This window comes from Poromitra crassiceps (assembly GCF_964638095.1).
Source record: "Poromitra crassiceps genome assembly, chromosome: 2".
NCBI lineage: Eukaryota > Metazoa > Chordata > Actinopteri > Beryciformes > Melamphaidae > Poromitra > Poromitra crassiceps.
In genome coordinates, this window is record NC_139624.1 from 104,227,613 (window position 1) to 104,252,612 (window position 25,000).

Sequence of the window (25,000 nt, forward strand, 5' to 3'; positions counted from 1 at the left end):
AAAGAGTCGTTTTATACTTTGAGTGACACCCGGAAAAAATTCCACTGGGTTTAACAGCTGCCGGGATCCCCATGCAAGTGGATGGGAATTTTCCTTTCTGCGCTGCATGGCGTCACGTGACTTGCAATACAGAGCTTCGCCACCATGTTCAAATGGCTTCACAGCCCAGCGCTATTCCTGGGGGCTTGATCTCACCCCCCTCTCTCTCTTTCTCTGTTTCTCTCTCTCTCATCTTCCCTGTGCCTACAGTACAAGAGAGATATAAATGGGACCATCAGCCCAAATGAGTTTGTGGTGTTGGGTCACTCGTGGGAAATCCTCGTGGTGTACAGGAAGTTTTCAATAGGAACTCAACAACAAAATACACAACTTTATTCTACACAGCAGCAACTAGCAAGTAGCAGATTTGACCAGAGAAAGCTGCACTTTCTCTGGAAATGTCATCTCCAGCATCCCTTACAGAAGAGTCACACGTCAAACCCGACATGTGAATTCAAAGTACAAGGTCCTTTTTGAACACGTGAACAATTTAATTTCACATACGGTGTTTCACAGGTGAAACACTTTTATTTTTACTACCAGTCAAAAGCATGGTCACACCTGATTGAATATATGTTTTTCATTCTCTTAAAATCATTTTGATCTAAAGGCTTCTGCTTAAATGATTGAAATGTGAAGCCTATGTATGAATTCATGTTGTGTAATGTGTTATTTCATAGTCTTATATCAAATGTAAGTCATTTCATAATCAATAAGCTATAATTGCATACACATAATTATTGGTATGAGTTATATGGTTGCATATCACACATGGGCGGACACTATCCAACAGACAGACAGCTTATCACACACAGAAACACACACACGCGCGCAAACACAGACAGACATGGTGCCATCCCTCCCCTCTCTCTCTCCTCTCTGCCTACTGTATAAGAATCCATGACAACTATTAAATCTTCACTGCATCTATAACCCTCTGTAATCATGTATTCACCTTATGTTCAGACCTTACAGCGGGCCCAAATTCTTCCGGGTCCTTTTAACACTTCCGGCGGTCACGCCGCAAAATAAGAGAGTCGTTTTTGGAGCGGACAGTGAAGGGGTAAAATAAAGAACGTAGCCTACTACTTTGAGCCAGTACACAGCAAGCAAGCGAGTGTCCACTGTTAGCCAGGTCAGATAACGTTATGGTCGACAATGACGAGCACTTTCTTGTAAAACATACCTGGACTCCAACAAAGAAAGCTTCAGATAGTTTTCTCTCCTCCGAGGCAGCGCGAGCCACTAACGTCAATAAGACCCGCAGATGTTAACGTAATTCCCTGGAATGCGAGACTTAACGAGCCAGTTACATGGCGTTGCATTCATAGACATTGCCGTTTGCTTTTATTTGGTATGTTACATACAATTGGCTAAATTATTAGTTAATTCAGAGTTAGATGATATTGGAGCAGCGCAGCCATTTTTTATTTTATTTTTAGCCAGAAGTTTTGATACGGCCACACAGCCGGGTCAAATGGGCGTGGCTACACAAGGTGACTACTGAGAAGATTGCAGTCCCCCTTGCAGTTTACAGGGGTATGTGTTTGGCTGAATACATTCTTATAAGACAACTTCCTGACTCCCTTGATTCATTCAATATTTGGTTCATATTGGCTGGAAATGCTTTTGTTTATGCGAGATGAGGAATGATGATTATTGGTACAAATTCCATTCCATAACACATAGTTTTCATGTCTTTACTGTTATTCTAAAATGCGGAAAAAAGTCAAGATGAAGAAAAATGTGGCGTGTCCATATTTTTGACAGGTAGTGTAAAAATACTTGGATGCAAGTTGCAACCCCGTTGCTGTAAGTCACCCTGGAGAAGGGCATCAGCTGAATCCCTAAATGGCATGGCACATGAACCAGCAAATGATGTGGTAAATCAAATGATTGTGCACACACCATAAGCCAGCACCTACAGTACTGCGCTCAGAGAGATGAACATGAGCGCGACACACAGAAAACCCAACCAGAGTTAGAGGAACATGCACGGCTGCACTCATTTCATTGGTGTAATTTTTCCACCCTCTTTTTTTATTAGTTTGTAGGGGAGGTCCGGGACGAATGAAGCACTTTTTGTTTTTTTTGTCATTGTGTAAAGATTGTTTCAGCTGGAGTTAGAATATTTTTATGTAAGCAACCTACACATGTCCTCTGGCAATACCAACCGTAGTTTTGTTCCATGGGTCAATACATCAGACGTCATCAGATGGCAACCAGAAGCTGCGCAATGCTTAATTTGTCCCACAGTGAAGGGACAAATAAAGCACAGGCAGGGGACTAATGTAGCGGTTGTGAAAAAGGCACAAAACAGCCAGGTAACAATTTTTTTCTGGCATTAATTCCTTCATCTTTTGGTCATCTAAGAAACTAAGTATTATGAAATACATTTTAGTATGTTATATGTTGCAAATTAATATAATTATAACTTCTATCTATATATTTTGCTGATGTGATGTGATCAATATTTTACCTCCCTTAAATGGCTTATCCAAAGAAATATTTGAATGTGTGCATTTTTTTGCCCTCTGTCCGTGGTCCTCTTCCTTATGCGAGGCATTGTCCTGCAAGCACAGATACATGCATAGCCTATTCAAGGCAATTGGAGCAAAGTGCTTTATTTGTCCCCCGCGCGTCTCCCTGGATGAAAGCTAAGCTAACACAAAGGATATGCTAACATTACACACAAAACAATCATTGAGCTGTAGTCTACCAATAGGTCTAACAGATGAATAGCGTTAGCAGCATTAAATAAATAAATTCCAACACGCTAATAGAAAAATACACAGTTTGCAATATTTTACTCCCGTTTGAAAATAAGATGAAAAGGCAACGTTTTTGCGGATATCTCCGCCATCCACTGACTGGCCGAGCTGAAATTTCACAGGAAGTGAGCTACCAGGAAGTGTAACATGGGGGGAAAAAATCGTCTTCCTGAATTTCGTCAAAGATAGTATATGAGGACAAGCTCACTCCGTCCCCCTGCTTAATTCGTCCCGGACCTCCCCTACACTTTATCCTTAGATCCTCCCCATATGAGAGTGTGCTGTGCTGACATTGAGAGGATTATGGCCTGCATTTATATAGCGCTTTTATCCAAAGCGCTTTACAATCAGTAGGTAGTCTACATTCACCCATTCGTACACCGATGGCGGCAGGCTGCCACACAGGGTGCCTACACACCATCGGGAGCAAGGAGGGTTAAGTGTCTTGCCCAAGGACACAACGACAGCAGCTGGGAGGGAGCGGGGATCGAACCGCCAACCCTTGCGTCATTGGCCGACCCGCTCTACCTCCTGAGCTAAAGCCGCCCGATTACTTGAGCCAGAGCCTTCCATATGCCTATTCGTGTTTGTAGTCCCCTAACCTGACCTAAACACACACACAAAAATAGAAAATAAAAAAAGACCCTGAACCCAATTCTAACCTAACCTTTCAAACCAATTCTTAGCCCTTGTTCACACAGGACGCTGAACGTAAGCAGAACTGAAGCTTGAAGCAGGCCCAAGCTGAACGGACGCCTAACCGTTCACACAAGAAGCCTTCTCTTTTCCTATCAGCGCCTCCTCGGCACGCCTTGAACCCGCCCACAACTCCCATTGACTTCATGCCTGGCTTGATGCTTAGGAAATCGGCGTGAATCCTGAACGATCGCTTGAGCAAGGCGTGAGCGTGGCTTCAGCGTGTCACGCGCGCGGGTGGTGTGAACGGCCTCGCCTGTTCACAAGGCAATGAACAATGAAACTTGTGGGTTCAGTGTAGGTAGAGCTTAGGTTGAGCGTTGCTTCAGCGTCCTGTGTGAACGGGGGCTTAACCTTCATACCTTCAGCCCTTTGGAGGTGTGTGAGAGAGTGAGGACCGGCTAAAATGTCCTCACTTCCTTAATGTCCTCACTCCTTTGGTATAAAACTCATTGGTTCTCACTAAGATAGCTGTACAAGAACACACAGAAGCACACATGCACGCACGCACATGCACGTGCGCACACACACACACACACACACACACACACACACACACACACACACACACACACACACACACACTCTCTCTCTCTCTCTCTCTCTCTCACACACACACACACACACACACTCTCTCTCTCTCTCTCTCACACACACACTCTCTCTCTCTCTCTCTCTCACACACACACTCTCTCTCTCTCTCTCTCTCTCTCTCTCACACACACACACACACACACTCTCTCTCTCTCACACACACACACACTCTCTCTCTCTCTCTCACACACACACACACACACTGCCAGCTGCTTTGTCTCCTGTTATTAGCCGACAAGGTGCGAAGGTCTAAAGCCTTGAGGTTTAATGAAGCACCTCGCCAGACTCTGTGACAATCCTCTGTAATCCAACACACACACGCACGCGCACGCACGCACGCACGCACGCGCGCGCACGCACACACACACACACACACACACACACACACACACACACACACACACACACACACACACACACACACACACACACACACACACACACAGTGCCAGACTCTGACAATCCTCTGTAATCCTGTCATTAGACTCTACTCCTACTATGCTGCTCTTAACTCCCATTCTATTTTCAGCTTTCTCACCTTAGTCTTTGAGATTCTCTGCACTCACAGCCTTACGATTCTCACCTTCCTTATCTACTCCTACCTACTGTATACAGTCAACTTTGTATCACTGTTCTGTCTTACTCCTTCGCACCTTTAAACTCACAATGAAACAGCATTTTGAGAGCATCTTGCTTGGGCTTGACTGTTTTTCAGTCAGTGGAAGTAATGGCATTATGAAATAAAAATACAAGCAAATATATTTTTTTGTAACTTTTGGGGACATTTATTGTTAAATAAAAATAAATGTTATTTGTAATGCACTTTTCATTTGCAACAAATGGCAACGTGCTACAGAGCATAAGAGCAGCATATAAAAACAACAACAACATTCAAAGTCACATAGGATGGCTATGATAAGGGATGGCCATAATAAAGCTTAAATAAACAGATAAAAAGCAGTCCGAAGTTAAGAAGTTAAAGACGAGCTGAACCCAAACATGTTTTTTTTTTGTTCACATACCTGGGTATTTAGTGCACCTACTTACAGTAATAATATATGAAATGATTTCACAAAAATAAAATTTTCTTTAGTTTTTCACACTTTTTCACATCAAAAGTTCATTTTTCAAGATTGAATTCATAACAGTCATCTACAGTATGCTGACGTCAGCTAGTACTATCACATTTCTACTCCATTTCACCCAATCATATCACGACATGACAGCTGTCAATCAATCTTCATTTCAAGGAGAAAATTCTGCAGGCAAATGGCCGCCTACTGCCTGTAACTTGGCAGAATTTCTAGCCCATAAACTAATAACTAATAACTTGACCAATAAGTATGTAAAATAAAAAACTCAGTCAGCGCTCACAACACTGGCTCAGCCTAATATAAGTAACATTACGCACTGGGGACACCTTTTCTTTCAGACTCTCCTCCAAGAGAAAAGAGACTAACGTTGTTAGCGACAAATCTGGTTTTTTTTTCTGGCCATGGGATTAACGGCCATTACCAGCAAGCAGCAGTAAAACAGGCAATGACGATAGCTGAGTAGCATGTGCTTTTATCACAGCTAAGTCGTCAATGCTAACTATAGTTAGCATCAATGCTAGCGGAGATTTAGCTCTGTTAAAACAGTGTCTAGTCTAAGTGCCGACAGTCCGCAATGCCGATAGCCCACAAGCAGAACCAGCTGAGCGAGGCGGTGTGCAGCGTGTCGGGGGACCGGATGGAGCTAACCTCTCCCAGCCCCCACGCCTAAACCTAACCTCTCTCACCCCCCATGCCTAAACCTAACCTCCCGCTGACCCTAACCCTAAACCTAACCTCTCCCACCCCCCACGCCTAAACCTAACCTCCCCCAGACCCTTACCGTAAATCTAACCTCTCCCAGCCCCCACGCCTAAACCTAACCTCTCTCACCCCCCATGCCTAAACCTAACCTCCCGCAGACCCTGACCCTAACCTCTCCCACCCCCCACGCCTAAACCTAACCTCCCCCAGACCCTAACCCTAAACCTAACCTCTCCCACCCCCCACGCCTAAACCTAACGTTGGCATTGCAGGCTGTTGGCATTGTGGGCTGTCGGCACTGTGGGTGGTCGGCATAGCGGGTGGACCCCGTTAAAACCACATTTCCAGAGATGGCAATGGCAAGAGAATACACACAGGGTTAGATAAGGGTCTTACCTACATGTGTATGAGGGGGGATTGTGTTCACAACATGTACAACTAACGTTACTTGCTGGTATGTCTAACCAGAGAGATATGATAGACAGCCAGGATAGAGGGAGCGCTTGTAATATACACCAGCGCAGCTGAGCGCATGCTGAAAATGGCACGAGCAGACAGAGTTGAACGGTGTTACCGGTGGGCACGTTATGTAATCGGTGTATGCCTCACCACCATGTAACAGTGGGTTCACACACACGCCTAGAGCGACGCTTTAAGCAACGCCTAAGCAACGCATAAAATTTAGGCGTCCTTGTTAACAGAAGAGAGCGTTCACACATACCGCTGCCACGCTGCGCCTACGCTGCGCTGCATTTTTTGTTTAGGCGTCTGTTCTATTTTTCAGCGTCTAGGCGCACTGAACTGTCAAGCTGGCTGTTGTTTCTGACGGACTTGGGCCATATTTTCTACCGAGTTTGCCCAAAAGGGAGGGTGGAGCGTGAATTAACGAGTGCATAGTAGGAGAGCTGTCCTTCATGTGTTCCTCTATTAACGTCTTTTCTGTCAGATGTATATATACCCCCCCTGTCTCAATGCATGTATCACTCATGGTGTTGATGACTCATAGTCACATGATTACCCGAGGGAAAATAACAATTACAGCCGGCCAGGAAATAAACAGACATCGTCACTTGCACATTACAATAAAAAAGAGGACTCACCCATGCTATAAATCAGATCTGAAAAGTGTAAAAAACCGCTGCTCATGTGATCAGCGTAGCGCAGAGCGGGGCTTCAGTGTGGCGTCCTGTGTGAACGCAAATAGGCGCCTAGCGTGCATGAAGCGATGCCTATATGCGTAGGCGTAGCTTTAAGCATCGCTCTAGGCGTATGTGTAAACCCGCCGTAACACCGGTAACACCTACTACCGCGGCAACCCTACTGCTTCCTTATCTAGCTCAAGGTGTTTCTCCTGCCACACAGTCAGAACTTGTTTTACCCAGCAAGCTCAGGCTTGGACAGATAAAGCCGCGGAAAAGATACAAAAAAATCTGTAGTTCCTCAAATAGCCACTTGAGGTTGGGTCCAAAACGGAGTCCGTCCCATTCACCCCCATGTTAAAATGTCCAACTTTACAACATGATTAAACATGTTTACAGCCTGCTTCAAAAAACGGTTTTGGTCTATATAGATAATTCTACCTTTGATAACAACTGTACGGGGTTGAATTGTTATGTAACTCCCCCGTTTAGAGTAACATAGATGATAGAAAAGACTATGTTTTGCACGTGATTGACGAGTCGCCTGTCCAATGATCGCACAGCTTGCCGATCATGGACCAATAACAGGCGGAGCTGCGGCTCTGTGGGAAACACCTTCTTTTGTGCAGTCTCACCAGAACCCCAAGATGGCAACGGCCACACTCCATGCGTGATTTCGAATCGCACATAGGTTACGCAAAAACCACGCCCTGTGCCCGCCTATGCAGCAGTCAAGCGCCGGGATTGGCCAGACGCTCATGCTCATGTTGGGCTCCGTTACAGGGACACATTCCTGTGAGAAGCAACAACACCAAGCGAGGCTGCAGCGAGGCTGCAATGACGATATTGAAAGACAAAATCCTACATCGCACCAAAGCATACAATGTATTTTAATGTTATTTGACTTTCTGACCACCCGCCTCAGCCAGAATAACAGATGCTGCCCTTGGCCATTGGGAAGGCTAACCCTTTACTTTTGGTTTTATTTATTGTGTATGATTCAACTTTTTATCTATGATTTTATATTATTGCATGTTTTTGTAGATTGTTGGGACTTCACTGGCCTGGGGGGGGGGGGGGGGGGGGGGTCTAGGCTTATGTGCTGTAGCCTATTGTATTTTTAATTTTATAGTTTTTATAGTTTTCATTTGCAGGTTAAACTGTCAGCTGAGCTCTGTTATTGAAGGTTTGGCTAAAGGCCTGAATTTTACAATGATGTTTTGAAATAAATGTTTAAAAATCGATTGTGTGTTAAAAGCTTGTGTTACGTTTTCATTTTTTTTCATTACAGTAATTTATTTTCAATGTCCGCTATCAAGAGCAATTTCAACCCGTTCTCACTCCGAGCGCGTAGCATATTGACGCTTTCTCCCGTCCCTTGTGCGTCGCTTGTTACTAACATGGTACCCTTGAGCGACCTATGAAACGACTTGGGCTTTCCGACTAAACTCAATGCAAACCCATGGAAGTCATCTTTGACGCTTATGGCAACTGCTCCCCCATTAGCCTAACTGCTCCCCCATTAGCCAACTGCTCCCCCATTAGGGTCTAAGGGTCCCCTTAGAGAATATTTCCTCAAGCAAAGGTCCGGAACATTGTAATGTAGCTTAATTCAGTGCCATTGAACTTAGGCTACTTCAATGATTGCAGTAGCCTAATGGTACAATGTTTGTATAAATAAACATCAACAATGTTTATTTACAGTTTTCACATTTAACTGGATTAATTATAAATAACTAGCCTACACTAATAATAAAACATGTTCTTTTCTAATTTCAAGTAAAATATTGGCTGCATTTAAAAATAACATACAACAGAGTGCTTTGGAAAAATGTGCATCTTAACACATTCACTGCCAGCCGTTTTTTTTTTTACTGTAGGTAGGTTCTGCCAGAGGGTTTTTTTGAGGATTCTGGCTCATCTTTCAAGACCCGAGGATTCTTTTCTGCTAAGATTTTGTGAACACACAATATCTCAAAAGAACTAATAGAATGTGTGCTTTCTCTGTCTAAAAGAGTTAGTTTGTAGAGTTAGTAGTTATGTAAGCATTAGCAGTTGAATACAGCATGGTTTCAGCGTCTGGAAATTGATTCTGAGATAAACGGTTTTTTGTGAAATTCGATAGAACAGTCACTTTAACCATTCATTTTTGGCATCAGTAAGACGTCAGACATCTAAACAATAGTTTTGAACAGTAATTTCCTCCATAACAGCAGGAAACCCCCCTCTGCTTCCAACTCCTCCCTCCGTGGGCGTTCTCCTCCGCCCTCCTTGGCTCTGCAGCGGGTCTGTGACAAACGAGTTGCTGCTGATGGCTGCTGCCTGGCAGTCTGGATGGGGCTCGCTGGATGGGTTTCGCTCGTTTCTTGGCGGTCCGGTTGAGAGCTCTGATGAAGCTCTTGCGATTCTGGGCTTATTTATGGTGCGTGTTTCAAAGTGTGCATCCAGTCTATTCTTGGAACCCCCCACCGTTGCCACCGCTGTGCGTAAGCGCGAAAGTGAAAGCGTTTTCGCCATCCATTTTACTGTATGAGAACGGCTTCCTCGCGCTTTTCCCTCCAGTTTTGGCTCGCCTCTTTCTACTGTGGAGAGACATGTCGCCACTCAGTGGGTCGGTAAAATAGATTATACACATTCAATACCTCCAATATTGGTATAGGAGACGTAAAAGGGTTAGATCAACGTCCCACCGTCAAAAAAAAAAAAAACACGTCATTGGCAGTGAACGTGTTAAAAGTGCTTTAATTTTAGAAAAATAAGTTTCCCCTTTTCTTCCTTTTGTTAACTCCATTTCAACAAACCTCCACCTTTTCTCTTGAGAGAAGTGAGCTCCCTATCTCTATCTATCTATCTATCTATCTATCTATGTATCTATCTATCTATCTATCTATCTATGTATCTATCTATCTATCTATCTATACAGTATATCTATCTATCTATCTATCTATCTATCTATCTATCTATCTATCTATCTATCTATCTATCTATCTGTCTGTCTGTCTGTCTATCTATCTATCTATCTATCTATCCATCTATCTGTCTGTCTATCTATCTATCTATCTATCTATCTATCTATCTATCTATCCATCTATCTGTCTGTCTGTCTATCTATCGTTCGCAATGCAAACGTTGCATGCCCTTGGGCAGTGATGTGTGAGTGTGCCCTCAGTCTGGATTTGCAGCCCGATCTCATGAAATGCGTATGTATGACACGCGGGGTGTTTTCTCGTGGAATAGATATGCGGAAACGTGAGTTGGCGTGCAGTTTGGCGTGCAGTTTGGCGGCAACAATGTACAAAGTACGTTAACAAACTCGCAACCACTAACCCAAACCCTTAACCTAACCCTGACCCTAACCTTAACCCTAAACCTAAACCCCATAACTTCCACGTAAAGTTATGCATGTTAGATTTCTAATGTAAGTGGACGAGGCGAAGTTGCGTCTGAACTGCACGCGGAACTACGTTTCCGCATATCTATTCCACAAGAAAACACCCGCGTGTCATACATACGCTCTCCCATGAAATCGGGTTGGGATTTGAGTGTGTGTGTTTGCTCATGTGTGGTGCTTTCATAGACAGGTCAGGATCACATCGCACTTCACATGAGACATACTGCCTGGTTTTGAACTGCCCGTGAGAACAATGAATGAACATGTAAGTGTCTGCCTAATCTGGATTCAAACTAAATCTTTGTTTTTGCAGTCTACTTGTGTCTTTTGAGCACGCCATGTGAAATTACTTCTACTGTATCTCTCGTATTTCTCAGAGTCTCTCGCCTCTCCTCCGTCCGTGTCAGTCTGACACTCTCTCGCCTGCAGCACTGGGAGCAACAGGCAGAATTGATTTGGATATTTGATTGGCTGAGTAGCATCACGTCTGATGATTTACAGTGCATGCATTGGTCTGTGAGCTTCCTGGCAGATAAACCAGTCTAGAAAAGCATGTACCGGTTAAAATAGAAAAGCGCTGTGAAAATGTAACAATTCTCAATGATTTGTAGGTTATAGGGCTCGGTCCGGATAGGACGGCATCTGGGTCCGGATGCGGACCGGAGTCCGGACTTTGAGGATCGCTGGTCTATGGTCTTACCACAGAAGCATCAATCTGATATTTACAACACATGACACAGACGTCACTGCAGACATCTCACTTTGCATCAAACTCTTCCATAGACAAAAAACCTCCTGATAACGTGACCTTACATTCTGTTTTGCTGTTCGTATCAGTCAGGACTTGCAGCCCACAAAGAAGCTATTTTAGTGGGCGGGAGTACTTTCCTTGACAGACAACTCCTTCAGCTAATCAGCGTCGCCAAATCCAATCCAAATCCAAGAACAGCGAGAAGATCTGTGAAAAACTCCGCTGGTGCATACTCTTGTTCTTGTTTAATTTTTGTTATTGAGTCTATTTCTGCAATAACTGCATTTATGGGTGTGTTTACTCTACTAATGTTAACGTTACCGCTCGTAGCTTCGGGAGATGCCATTACTGTTTTGCCGGTTATGTTGTCAACCACGGCGCAGGTCCTGATTGGCCCAGTTACATTCTAATTTTTGGAAATTGCTGGGGGCGGATGGAAGTCCAGACTGATCTGTGGAGTGAAACATAACGTGAGTTCACGTGTTTAGGATGGTTTGTCCAAACTCCTCCAAACAATATTTGCAGAATTGCACCTGTCGGATGGCGTGCAGCAGCTTGCCGTAGGAGTAGAGGATCACAGCGAACGGCAGCAGCAGGCAGAAGATGAAGAGGCAGACGATGTAGGAGATGTTGTTGGGGGTCTGCGTCCTCCAGTCGACGGAGCAGGAGGTCCCGGGCCCCTCGGGGCCATAGCGGCTCCAGCCCAGCAGCGGTGGGACGGTCCAGGCCACCGAGTACAGCCAGGAGAAGCAGACGCCGGCCAGTGTGGGGCCATAGTCTCTGCCGTCAGCCACCGTGTGTTGCAGCATGGTGCAGTAACGCTCGTACGACAGCACTGCCAGTGAGATGAGAGAGACGATGCCTGAGGTGGGGTGGGGGGGATACATACAAACACACACAGGCACACACATATCAGATCATGGTTGCTTTTCAGGACATTATTACATAGACTTACATTCATTCCCTGGAAACTTACCCTAACCCTCACCATAACCATGACTTGCCTGACCCTAACCGCTAACCCCTAACCCTAACCGCTAACCCTAACCGTAACCTAACCCTAACCTTAAAGTGGAACTAAGCCCCCATAACTCTACTTGGGATTTAAAAAACAAATGTAAATCAAGAGTCTCAACCCAGCTGATCTGTCCTGTCAGCCAGCTGGGCTGACAGGACAGTTCTTGGTGAGGTCATCGGAACCGAAATCAGCCAATGGGGAAGCGGAAGGAAGACCCAACAGCAAAAGTAGGTTTCAACCCCTAGAGGGCTCTCTCGCTGCATGAAAATGATACAGTGTGTAGAACAGTTTACTCTCAAATGTGAAGCCATATACATTGGTTTTAGGGTTTAGTTACCTTTTAACCACTGACCAAAAAAACTTTTTTTTCAATTTAGGCAAACAGCTTTTGTCCCCAATTGGACGAGCCATCCCCTATTAACTTGTCTTAAGTCTCAAATTTGTCCCCAAAAGTAGCATGACAGACACCCCACCCCCAATACACGCACGCACACACAGGATCTATTCACTGAAACAAACAAACATGCAAAAACAAGAAACAAAAAACACTGATTTGTTTTGCAGACAGTTCACAATCTATATTCACGTTTTTTTCCAGTAGTGAATCACTAATTGTTGAATGTGTCCCATTCTTGAATCAGGGATAATCAAGCGATAAACACATGCTCTTCAGCCCCATTACACACAGAGGCTGGCAAGGACGCACACTTTGATTACACACAATCACAGAAAGCCACAGCGCATAATGGAGGCTTCTGAATGGCTGACACAGTGGGGAGTTTGTGGGTGAGGGGGGCAGAGGAGGAGCGTTAAGAGTGCTGCAAATTGTTATTTTTCTCCGCCTGCATCCAGCTCTGAGTGTTTACGAATCCGTAAATGCTGCATGTGAATGTCAAGGCTGAGTTTGTGTGCGTGTGTGTGTGTGTGTGTGTGTGTGTGTGTGTGTGTGTGTGTGTGTGTGTGTGAGAGAGCGAGAGAGAGAGTGTGTGTGTGTGTGTGTGTGTGTGTGTGTGTGTGTGTGTGTGTGTGTGTGTGTGTGTGTGTGTGTGTGTGTGTGTGTGTGTGTGTGTGTGTGTGTGTGTGTGTGTGGTGGAAGGAGAGGGAGTAAGAGCTCTGTGTCCATTAGTGATGCACACTGCCTGGTTAAGCAGGTGGACTCTGCAAATCTGCTTATTCTTCAAATCAAAGAGATACTTGATTAGCATATTTTTTATGTAATAAAGTTGAAGTGGTCTGGCTGCATGTCTGTCTGCGTGTGTATCTTTAATGGACGCCCACAGCCCAGGTTGGATTAGGCTGAAAATTTGCATAGCGGAGGAATACGGTAGTTGTACGGTTGGGAGGAAATAGTGCCAAATGAGAGGGCTGTTTGACGGTAAAGTAAAGCGCTGAAAATTGTCAAAATAGAGCATGCATGTACACTGATATTGATTTGTTTAGGTGGGCGTTGTTTTAGGTGGCTAAATTACGTTTTAATTCTTGGCCCCGTGTACTAGAGAGACAGAGCTGTGGAGGCTGTTGCTTCAGAGTGCTGGGTCTCGATAGACGGTGCGCTCAGCGTCCAGAACACTGTACCTATTTCAGTTAGTGTATGCAACTAGCTGATAGGACCCCACTTCAAACAAACCGAACTATCCCTTTAAGACCATCCAGTGTGTCTTCCTCCTCACCATGCACACCTTTTGTTTTGTTCCTTGTAGTTTGTGTTGTCTGGTTATTTTTCAGTAGTTTTAGTTCATGAATTATTATTGTTTTTACTTTGGCGTATGACTCTCTTTGTTGCAATCTAGAGGCAGGTTGTAACATACAAGGTTGTAACATAGAAGGGAGCCATACATACAAGAGAACAGAACATGACAGAACATAAACATGAATGGTCCTAATATAATATAAGGTTTGTAAAGCCAAGGAGTACACTGGGGCCCAGGTGCACTCCTTCAGCCTTCATGACCATCCCTCCTGCAGATGAGAGACAAGGCACAGAGCAGCAGCATACAACAGCAGAAGAGCGGGAGGTCGTCAGTCACACCATCTGCATTACTCGATGGTAGGCTACATGCTTTGGGTCAGACCTTGGGACGTCCCAGGAACAGACTAAAAGCAACGACTCGGCTCAGTAAAGAGAAAATGGTCAGAAAGCTACATAGATGGTCTGCTGCTTCAACAACAGGGAGAACAAATTGAACAGCAACCACTTTGCCATCCATTTCCTTTAATGATTGCCCTGGTGGGGGATTGTGGAGCACATCTGTCCTGAACTTTGCCTTTGATTTACTTTGATGCTCTACAATGCATTTTAATAGCTTTTTCACCTGGGGCCTGACTCTTCTTCACCCAACCCGGGAATGGTGCAGGATAGATTGATGGTGAAATGAATGGAGCGGTGTGCTGAAGCCCCGAGTCAGCACAGGAACTCCTCTTTCTCTGTCTCTTGCTCTCTCACCATTGTTTCTCTCTCTTTCTTCCCACTTTGTTTCCCTCTCCTTCCCTCTCTCACTTTCTGACTCTCTCTCTCTCTCTCTCTCTCTCTCATGCATAGTTGTCTCAGGTTTCTGCTCCAACTGATAAGACAAAAACACCCATGCCAAATCAGACCATTTCTCGCAATGTTGACCAGTTGCTGCTCACTCATCAAGGCTTCCAGCAGTGCTTAGCCAGTTAAAAACAGAACAGAAAAGCCACAACTGCCTACTGTAGCTTTCTTTAAAGGGGGCTTACCCTCCACATTTCTGGCAAAACAGCCTGTTGCAGCAAATATCAACAACTAGCCAAACGCTGGTGCCCTGTATGGAAAACAGCATTACTCGAAATGGTTGAAAGTTATATCAAATTGGTCATCCAGTGGCATTTTACTGCGAACTGCTAACATTAGCCTACAGCTAACAGCTAGCATTAGCCACAGTACCAGATTACCCACAATGCCTTGCATTGCCGCAGGTCCAGGAAGGGGGCTCCTGCTACATTTGAATGCATAAAATAAGGCTGATAATAATATACAATTTGATTCTTTAAACGTCTGACCCTTTCAAAAGTACATCACAACAGACAACCCTGCTTCCTTGCAACAACAACAAAAACTGGTCCATTGGAGTTAATGGAGATGTTGCAACTCTTCTATTATATGACTCTGGCGTTAGCTAATGATCACATGATTTCCCCCCCATTATGAGTGGGAAGGGGGGGTTCACTGTGACGTAACTGTTAACACCTTAGTTGACGCACACATTGCTGCACACCTTGATGATACTTTACAGTCTGTTCTTGTTCTTGAGGGCACAGAGTCCTGTACCAGCTCAAAAGAGAAAGTGAGTACTGATTTGATCAAACAAGTATAAAACATTTTCATAAAAGTCCTATCACCATAAAATTTCGGAGATTACGATAAAAAAACATCACCTTGCGAAGCAGCTGGATTCGTACGAAATCATGAGATCATGATCATGTGACAAATCCATCTTGCCACGCTGCAATCTATTGATTTGAATCCGAACCAATAGTGGTTTGCACCAATCAGCGGCCTATGAGGCAGCTAAGGGCGGGCTTTGGTGTGACACCAGCGAGAGTTTGAAAGTGCCTGCCCTTTGAAACGGCTTCCCAACGACTTGTTCCCAGATGGTTATGGGAAAACAAACCATCTGGCAGCGTCAGGTAAAAAATAAAAATCATGCGCTGGTGGGCTTTCCGACACACGGCATCTACTACCTGAAGCTCCAACGTCAACTTCGTCATCAATTATAGTGCCGACTGCCGAGGTATTTGTACTGCTGCACAACCTCGACAGCCTGATCAGGAATAATCACAGGGGAGATGTCAGAGGGATTCTTCCTAAAGAAGCTTTGCATCTCTTTTATCACATTGGAAGGACGACTTACACCAGAGTCAATTAATTCCTCCACTAGGGCCATGATCAGGGTCAACATTGTTAAGAAGGGACACTATGACGGAATTGTCGGTGAACTTAATAATATAATGCTTCATAATATATAGCTTTGGCACAAATTAGTATAATAGAATGAATAAAAGAGCAGAGAGGACGCACCCCTGGATCCGGTAGAGGAAAAGAGAACATCAGATAAAATGCCGTTGACTCTCACGCACTGCGACCTGTCGGTTAATAGTAAGTTCATCAGCCACTATATCAAACCAGGATCATTGTTGTGAATACTCTTTAAGATATCTGCTAAAATATGAGACTGGATACAATAGAGAGGCAAAGTGAATGTCACTTCCTGCTTCAGCACTGTACCAGAGATTTCCTTCCGCAATTTATATAGACATTTCGTAAAATGCTAATAAAAATAGTTTTACTTGGTCAAACCAAACGGTTCAGCTTAGAATCGGGAGAGACCATAGAACATTTCACTTGGACCAAAACTTAAAAAAAAACATTGAAAAAATATTTTCTTTAAACCTGCATTTTTTTTTTTTTTTGTCCGAGTGAAATGTTATGCGATCTCTCCTGTTTCTAAATGTATCTGAACCGTTTGTTTTGAACAAGTAAAACTATTTTTATAAGGGAAAGGAAAATAAATGGCGGATGAAAATCTCTGGTGCTGAAGCAGGAAATGACGTTTCACTTTGGCTCTCTCTTAAAGGCGGAGGAGAAATCAATAAAGAGTAGCTGCCTGCACAAACCTCTTTGCACCCTCTAGGGGTGTGGAACATGAGGCTGCCCGTTGCATCGTCAACACCCCTGCTTGACCTGTAGGCGAATTGGAGCGGGTCCAATTTTGCCTGGACAGTGTTCAGGACTCAGAGCTCATCCTTCACAATCTTCTCAATAGGTCAGGTTCCTGTCTGGTGCTGATGGACAGCTCCTTTTATCCTGAACACATGATGTGGCCTCCGCACTGTTTGCTGTCGGATGTGGGCAGCCAACATTTTCCAGATTTTCAAGTGGGCCATGAGTCGGAAAAGGTTGGGATCCACTGGGATACGGTTAGGCTTAGACAAGTAGTGGTTATGGTTAGGGTAAGTCGCAGGGAATGCAAGTCTGTGTAAATACTAGGGGTTTCACGATACACTAATTTCACGATACGATATGATACACGATATTGGGTTCACGATAACGATACGATACAATATTTTAACAATATTTTTTTTTAACAAAAGTAAATAATTTTGATGTATTTATTTATCATTTATTTTACCATGTGAGTCCCGTTGAAATCGAAACCTCTTTTCAAGGGAGCCCTGGGAAAATACTGGAAAAATAGTCTTTCATTTGAAATACACAAAATACAAAACAAATGCTGTTTTTGGAAATTGTTATTATAATAACTAGAAAACAACATGGAAGATAATGCTTCTCTTGCAATAGAATGTGTCACACTGTCACAAACTAAATGTTTGTTGCATGGTGAAAGAAAAATAAAGTATACAATCTATTTCTTAAATAACTCCTGCTCAATGGTCCCTAAACTTATGTAATCTTATGTACCCCTTGAGCTGTTTTGCCATGCCAGTAGTAGTCTACCCCCTCACTCATGCGTGTTGATTCTGCTAAATTTGTTCTATTATTATTCAGGAGCAAAACAAACTTTTTTTTTTTTTACGATATCATTTTTTTCTGACGATATCGATATCGTGACGTTTCGATATCGCGATATATCGTGCGACGAAATATCGTGACACCCCTAGTAAATACCCCAAAAGTTACTTGATTTTTTTTTTTTTTTTTTTTTTTTTTTTTCCTTCCCGATTTTTTATCCCACAAAAGTTACTTGATTATAACTGTGTGTGTGTGTGTGTGTGTGTGTGTGTGTGTGTGTGTGTGTGTGTGTGTGTGTGTGTGTGTGTGTGTGTGTGTGTGTGTGTGTGTGTGTGTGTGTGTGTGCGTGCCTCAGCTGGGTAAGATGGATAGAGAATGAGAGATTATATTCCAGTGGGAGCGACCCGGTGAAGATTGATTAGCGTGTGGTTACTGGGGGTAGCTGCAATGCTCTCTGGGTAATCAGAGCATGGCGGACAGCGGCTCATTAGCCCATTATCAAATGGACCGGACACGTCTCGGCTCTCGCATGCAGGACGGTTTACAGGCAAAGCAAGAGGCTTCGGTTCCACCCACTTCCGTTTTCATTGAAACCCGCTCAGGCCGGATAGGCCCGCTCCTTCCATGAGAGAGTCTCACATTTGGTCCAGTATCTGTTTTAGACAAACAGCATAATGTGTCACACCAGGGCGCGTAATAGAGCCGCCAGAGTCCACTGTCAGTGTCACGCTTTGCCTCAGTCCAGTGTGAAACGCGAGCAGGTACTTCCTGTTACAGCGCCGCCCAGCCCCGTGAGTCCAACCACCATGAGCCGAGCGGGTTCCGGCCGGCCCGGTGGTGTGAGACTGTTTCCTGGTTGGAAACGGTGTTTGTGGGCGTCCAGGTAGTGTAGCGCTAGATTCCCTGCCTACCAACATGAGGCTTGCGTATTACCTCCGGCTTGGTCGGGCACTAGTGTGGTCAATCGGGGCACCTGTTCAGGGCAGAAGTGAACTGGTCGGAATAGCAAGATCCTCCCACGTGCTACGTCTGCTGGTGAAGGTGAAAAGAAGTGGCTGGCAACTGCGCATGTGTTGGAGAAAGCATGGTGCTATAGTCTACGGCTCTGCCCAGATCGGCAGAGGGGGTACAGCGACCGGGGCAGCAGGGGGAAATTGGCCAAGTACAATTGGGGAGAAAATGGGGGAATCTCAAAAAATATAAAAAAATAAAAAATAAAACGTTGTTTGTTTCCTGGTTATGTTTAGGCAAGTAAAACAACTTGGTTAAGTTTAGGATTATTATGGTTTGGGTCAGGGTTAAAAACTGAACATGATCTGAATCGAACCCACTCTCTCTTTCTTGCGCTCAAAGTTCAAAGACAAGTGTTCTACCGAAACGCCCGTCGCCCAACCCACCCCTTCCCCATTAAGGTGCTGATCCACAGGATCCCTCATTTCCACGCTTCCCATTCAACGTGTATGTAGGCAGCTGTGCAATGCATTTCGAGAGTCTACTTTATGCAAATGATGTGCGTGCAGTGCAACTCGCTCTGGAAACTTGGTCTTTGCATACACAGTCCGTTTTTTTGGTATGCGTTTTTTAATCCGTCACCTGGGTCAAACAGCAAGCAAAAGGCTCTTGAGCTGTGTGGAGGTCAGCAGAACCATCCAGGCTGCACCTCTACATCAATGACCCTCTGGACGTCCCTGGTCAGGACTTGCCCCGGAAGCAGTGGACAACTCTCAACCGCCTAAGGACCGGCGTCGGACGCTACGGCGCCTCAATGAAGAGGTGGGGTCTTAAGGACAGTGCCTCATGCGAGTGTGGAGCCCCTGCACAGAGTGTGGAACATATAACCACCAGTTGCCCCAAACACCGGCCACCGCATGGAGAACGCGGCCTGATGGAACTGGACGATGAAACGTTGGCCTGGCTTGCCTCAACGGAGCTGCAGGTCTAAAGACACACGCCAGAAGAAGAAGAGCGATGCGAAAAACATGCAGAAAATCAAATCTGTTCCGAAAACTTTAATGACGGACAAACGTTTCGGAGTCAATGTGTAAACGTGAGTGACACATGAGATCATATCTTTAAAACGTGTGACAATTTCGGACGGAAAATACGATCTTGAGGCCATATCTCATGCCCAAGTCTTAGTGCAAGAGCAAATCTTTGGTAGTTTCTAGCACGCAAAATCTCCCTTTCTTCTTTTAATTACCACTGGGTCGCTGAAACACGTCCTTTGATGTACTGACCCAGTGGAAATTAAAAGAAACAAATGGAGATTTTGCGTGCTAGAAACTAACAAAGATTTGCCCTTGCACTAAGACTTGGGCATAAGATTTGGCAATGTGTGCAAAAACTGTTCTAAATCAAAGACAAAGACAGATTCAGCAGCTGGGTGGCTTAAACAGCATCACAAATGTTTTCAGAAACACATTTGGGTGAACCATTTTCGTTGTAGAAGAGAAAGGTTTGAAACGAGCCACCCTGTTTTCACCTCGCCATCCAATCAGGTCCGATGAATGCTGATTGGATGAACAGCATTCGTCCAATCAGGTGCAGCAAGGAAGCAATATCAAAGCCCGCCATCAAGTGTGCAATACTGGAAAGCCCCAGTGGACACGTACCATTCCTTGAATGTTGCAGCCCCATGGCGTCACTGTCACACGTTGTGGGAGTTCTGCTGGTCTATACCTGCGCGCCCCCTGTTGGTGCAGTACCTTCACACACGCATGTACTTTTCACGCATAGCAAGCCAAAAATGCTGCTTTATTACACGCTTTGCCGTGATACTTGGCTGTGTAAGGTCTTACTGCACATGTGAGGTGTGCTGATGTCTGATGTCAGTAATGAATATTAATGAGGGTTCCTGCATACAAATCTTTGTGTGTATTACGTAGCTGTCACACTAGCTGACTATTGATTGATATCCTAACTTTAGAAAGTTGCATGCATTTGCGAGATGATTTGCAGGCCCTTCCAGCTCCTGTCTAGCAGAAAAAAATTCCAGCTGTAATAGGATGTGAACTATCTTGATAGTTGAAGCATTTTCAGTTTTGATGCTAACTTGGCCGTTCTTTAGCACTTCCTTGTTTACTCTTTGCCTGCCCGCATGCACCGCTGTGTAATGCAGTGCAAAATAAAGAGTGAAAGTTGTCAGGTCAGGGATGAAATAAAAAGTCTGCTTTAGTCGGATCCGCTCCAGAATGTAAATGGGTTCTTCCTTGGCCCATGCTACACTCCTCCACGAAGTTTCCTGAAAATCAGCCCAGCAGTTTTTTCCATCATTCTGATGCTGACAAACAGACAAACTACACTGAGAACATAACGTCCTTGATGGAGGTAATTGAATAGTCAGTCAATATGTTGGCGGGGGGGGGGGGGGGGGGTGCTTTGGATGCACATTTGGGGTCAGTTTCTTTGAGTATCTATTGGCCCTAGGGGACTATAGGACTACGGGCCTATTAGAGAGTTGCTTACCAGGCAATAAAGACATAATAGCTCTATAGTGAAGCAATTGAGGAATTTGTGCAGAATCGATAGGTCTAATCGAAAATGATGGGAAAACAAAGTCCAGGTTGCAAACAGCCTGAATTATGCTTTATATCAAGGGACTTTACAACAGGCCTGCAGTCAACATATTCAACAGAAACGATACACTCCAGAGAAGAGAGGGCAGCGAAAGCAACAGAGATAGATGGGGGTGTGGGGAGCAGAGAAAGAGAGAGGCAGAGGTCTATACTTAAGTCTATTAGTAGATTGATTATTCATTTAGATTCTCTCTAAATCACTGAACCGTTTAAAGTGTAACTAACCCCCAAAACACTTTTTTCAGCTTTTAACCAATATATATGACTTTGGGGGTGGTGTGTGAAGAATTCTGGTCAAAATGTCCACATTTGAGACCAAACTGTTGCCATTTTACCATTTGTATCATTTTTCAGCAGCATAACTGGCATAAGTGCCCTCTATGGGTGGAACACTGCTTTTTTTTGTGCCCTCAAATGAATGGGATATTTGGTACATCCTGACGTCACGGTGGGTTTAGCACGCGCCCCACTCATGTGAAAAATTGTTTTTTTCCCCATTGATTATTACTGTAGTTCACGCGGCGCGAGCCCTTTAACTCATTGAGTGCCAGCCACTTTTGGAGAACGGACGCTCCCAGTGCCAGAGTTTCAGAGCGTTTTCAGTGATTTCTCGAGGCCCACAGAATATTGTGTGATATTACTATGTAAACACCGAACACGCCCAAAGAACGATGAGACTCTCTTCTATCATCAGCAAAAAAAAGTTTATTGATATCATTTTCCGTTCTTTAGTTATGAGCCGGAGAAGATAGGTTGATTTCACCAAAAAGAGACGTTTCAAACTAGAAGCTGAGATAATTAGCCTTTTGTGAAATGAAGCATTTCAAGCACATGACTGACTCTGAAGCTAATACTTTCTGATATGACACCTCAAAAATAATTTCCTTCAATAAAACAGTGAAAACAAAGGAATTTTGTTTGGCAAAATAATATTTTTTAGCTGCAACCAGCAGCGCTGGCCCCTGCGTGCGCTGCTGGTTGCAGCTTCTTGCTGGTCTTGATTTACTGCTGGTGGGTATCAGATATTCTAGCTTGTGTTTGCCAATCCTGTCCTGCTGTCTGGGTCTGTCTGGGTCTGTGTTGTATGCTGCCCTGCGTGCCCCCCCCCCCCCCCCCCTCAACTGCAAACCCCTCCTCCGTGGGTGTGTCTCTGGTGGCTCTGGTGGCTCTCTGCTGAGTTTGCTCTGCACTGAAAAGTGCGCTACATCCAGCTTTTTTACAGTGTTCCGCGTGTATTTGTCACCCGCTCCAATCGCTTCCAGTTGAGAATAATAACAACTCCACAACTAATCATGCGGATGGGCTATCACAGCGGACACGGAGGGGCTCAATTGTGGCAGCAGATTGGCTGCTGCAGGCACAGCTAACGTTATGCTTCATGCATATCGATGCATACCGATGCGATTTCCGTTTCCCCATGACTTCTTCTCTCTTTTTTCCTCGCCTTTCTCTAATCTGGAGAGCACTGTCGCCACCTAATGGGTCCGTAAAATAGCTTTTACACATTCAACATCCACCATACTTTCACAGGAGATGGATCAGGCTTTGATCCACGTCCCACCGTCAAAAAACGCAATTGACGACTTTAGTCGTCATTGGCACTCTACGTTAGTATTTGAATTGACGACGATAGTCGTCATTGGCACTCAATGAGTTAAGAGCAATGCGTTCATGGGTAATGCCTATTGTGGCTAATGTTAGCCGCTAGTTAGTTATGTTACATGGCAGTAAAACGCCACTAAATGACCAAATTGATAGAACTTTTAACCATTTCGAGTAACACTGTTTCCATACGGATCACCAGCGTTAGTTTTTTCTTTATAACGTGGCTATATTCATAACGTTTTATATCTCGGATGCGTTATTTCGAATCCCACATAGGTTACGCCAAACCACACATAGGTTACGCTAAAACGCACATAGGTTACGCCTCGAATCCCACATAGGTTACGCTAAAACCACCCACACAAAGCGTGTGGGTTTCAGGACGAAACAGTCTCGAGCCACTATCGTCATCTTTAGAGCACAATATTCCTGGAATGCAAGTTTAACTAAACAGTTACATGTCCTCTGCATTCTACATAAAATTAAGATATTACGGGTTGTTTTATTTTGTATGTTACATACTTATTGGCCAAGATATGTTACTTTATGGGGGAGGAATTCTGCCAGGTAAGGAGAGGAGTGTGGGCGGCCATATTGCCTGCGCGGTTTTCAGATCGAGTGGAGAGCCGTTTTGCAGGAAATCTGGGGGTAAGTCCCCCTTTAAGTGCAGGGGTAAAAAAGCTGACAATAGGGACACAAATGAGCCACTGTGTCTCTCTGTCCCTCTGCAAAAGTATCGATAGTATAGGATTTTTCCCTCCCTGGGTATCTGTTGCTTCAACAAGCTAAAATGGTGGATGACTAGAGCAGGGATAATCTGCTGTCTAAAGGTGCGTTCACACCGACCTATTAAAGTTTTTCGCTGGCGTCGAGTTTACATACAAAGTCAATGCAAACGAGCGATTGAGCGTATATTCGCCTGGGAGAAAAATCGATGGGCGTCCGAGCGACAGAGACAGAGCGATAGGGCGAAAATACGCTCGTCGCTCGAGATGAAATATCCCAACTCGAGCGAAAATACGCTGGCATCCGTCGCTCGCTGTTCAACGCTGATTGGCTGCCGTGTGAGAGTGAGTCAAGGATCACACTGGCTTGGAACAAACCGCTAGTTTATTGTGTGGCAACAAACCGCATTGACAGGCTGACAGCTGACATGAAGTGAAGTCTGTCCTACCGGTATGGGGCTCGCATTAGGAGCACGCTGATAGGCTTTAGCTTGTAAACAATGACAGTGGCTCGTAGTGGACAAATATCATGACATTGCGTAACGTTATAGCCCCCACATGTCCGTCAATTCTTGTGCCTGTTGATGAGCGATTTAAACAGAGCGACAGAGCGATTCCAAAGGGTTGAATCAAGCGACAGAGCGAAAAATAAATATCTCGGTGTGAACACAGCTTGAGTGCAACGTTTTTAATGAGTTTTTATCAGGCTTAGATTATGGAGAAGCATGTGTCTGTCTGTCAATCTGTCTTTGTTTATTTTTATGCCTCTTGATCTCTTGATGTGTTGTCAACCCCCCCCCCCCCCCCCCCCCCCCCTGCCTACTCCACTGCCTCACAAGGAACCATTCCCTCTAGGACAAGATCGCAATTATTTGGTATGATACAATCAAGCAGCACACAAGCACACGCACGAGTGTGCATGTGTTACACTAGGTCAAGTGTGTCATGTGCAGTGTGTGTATTGTGTGTCTTTGTGTGTGTCACAGCGAGCAGCACATACCACCTTCACAACTTAATAGGATTTAAGTTTCAATTAATGGGATAACAGGATTGGTTAATATATTGAAATCATGTTTGCTGTGTTGAGATGTCTGTTGCCCACGTGTGTTATGTACAGTATGTTGCAGATGCATTGTAGCTTATACTTTCTTTTGCATTGAGCAAGGTTGCACACTGTTCCGCACCACGTGCACCTTTTACTATCATAAGCTGCTGCTGTCATGTGAAAACAACATCAATTCAATTAATTGACGTGTACCTTCAATTGAAGGATCACATGCAAGTGAGGACAGTCTGTGCCCTGGTGCTTATTGGTGCTCGTTTGACATTTACATTACAGTTTACAAATAGCTGATGTGTCAGGATCACAGACCTAATGATGGTCAGAATGAGGTTAGAAAATGCCACCT

At 44.5% G+C, this 25,000-nt stretch overlaps 1 protein-coding gene across 1 annotated transcript in view; it reads right to left on the reverse strand.

Moving 5' to 3' along the window:
- LOC310771145 (pinopsin-like) overlaps positions 1-25,000 on the reverse strand; it is a gene marked incomplete at both ends in the record, with an annotated part of 60,437 nt that overhangs the window by 34,582 nt on the left and 855 nt on the right. The window contains one exon of the mRNA XM_083631883.1: positions 11,711-12,039. Within this exon, the coding sequence (XP_083488009.1) occupies positions 11,711-12,039 (329 nt within the window). The remainder of the gene's footprint in view (positions 1-11,710; positions 12,040-25,000) is intronic.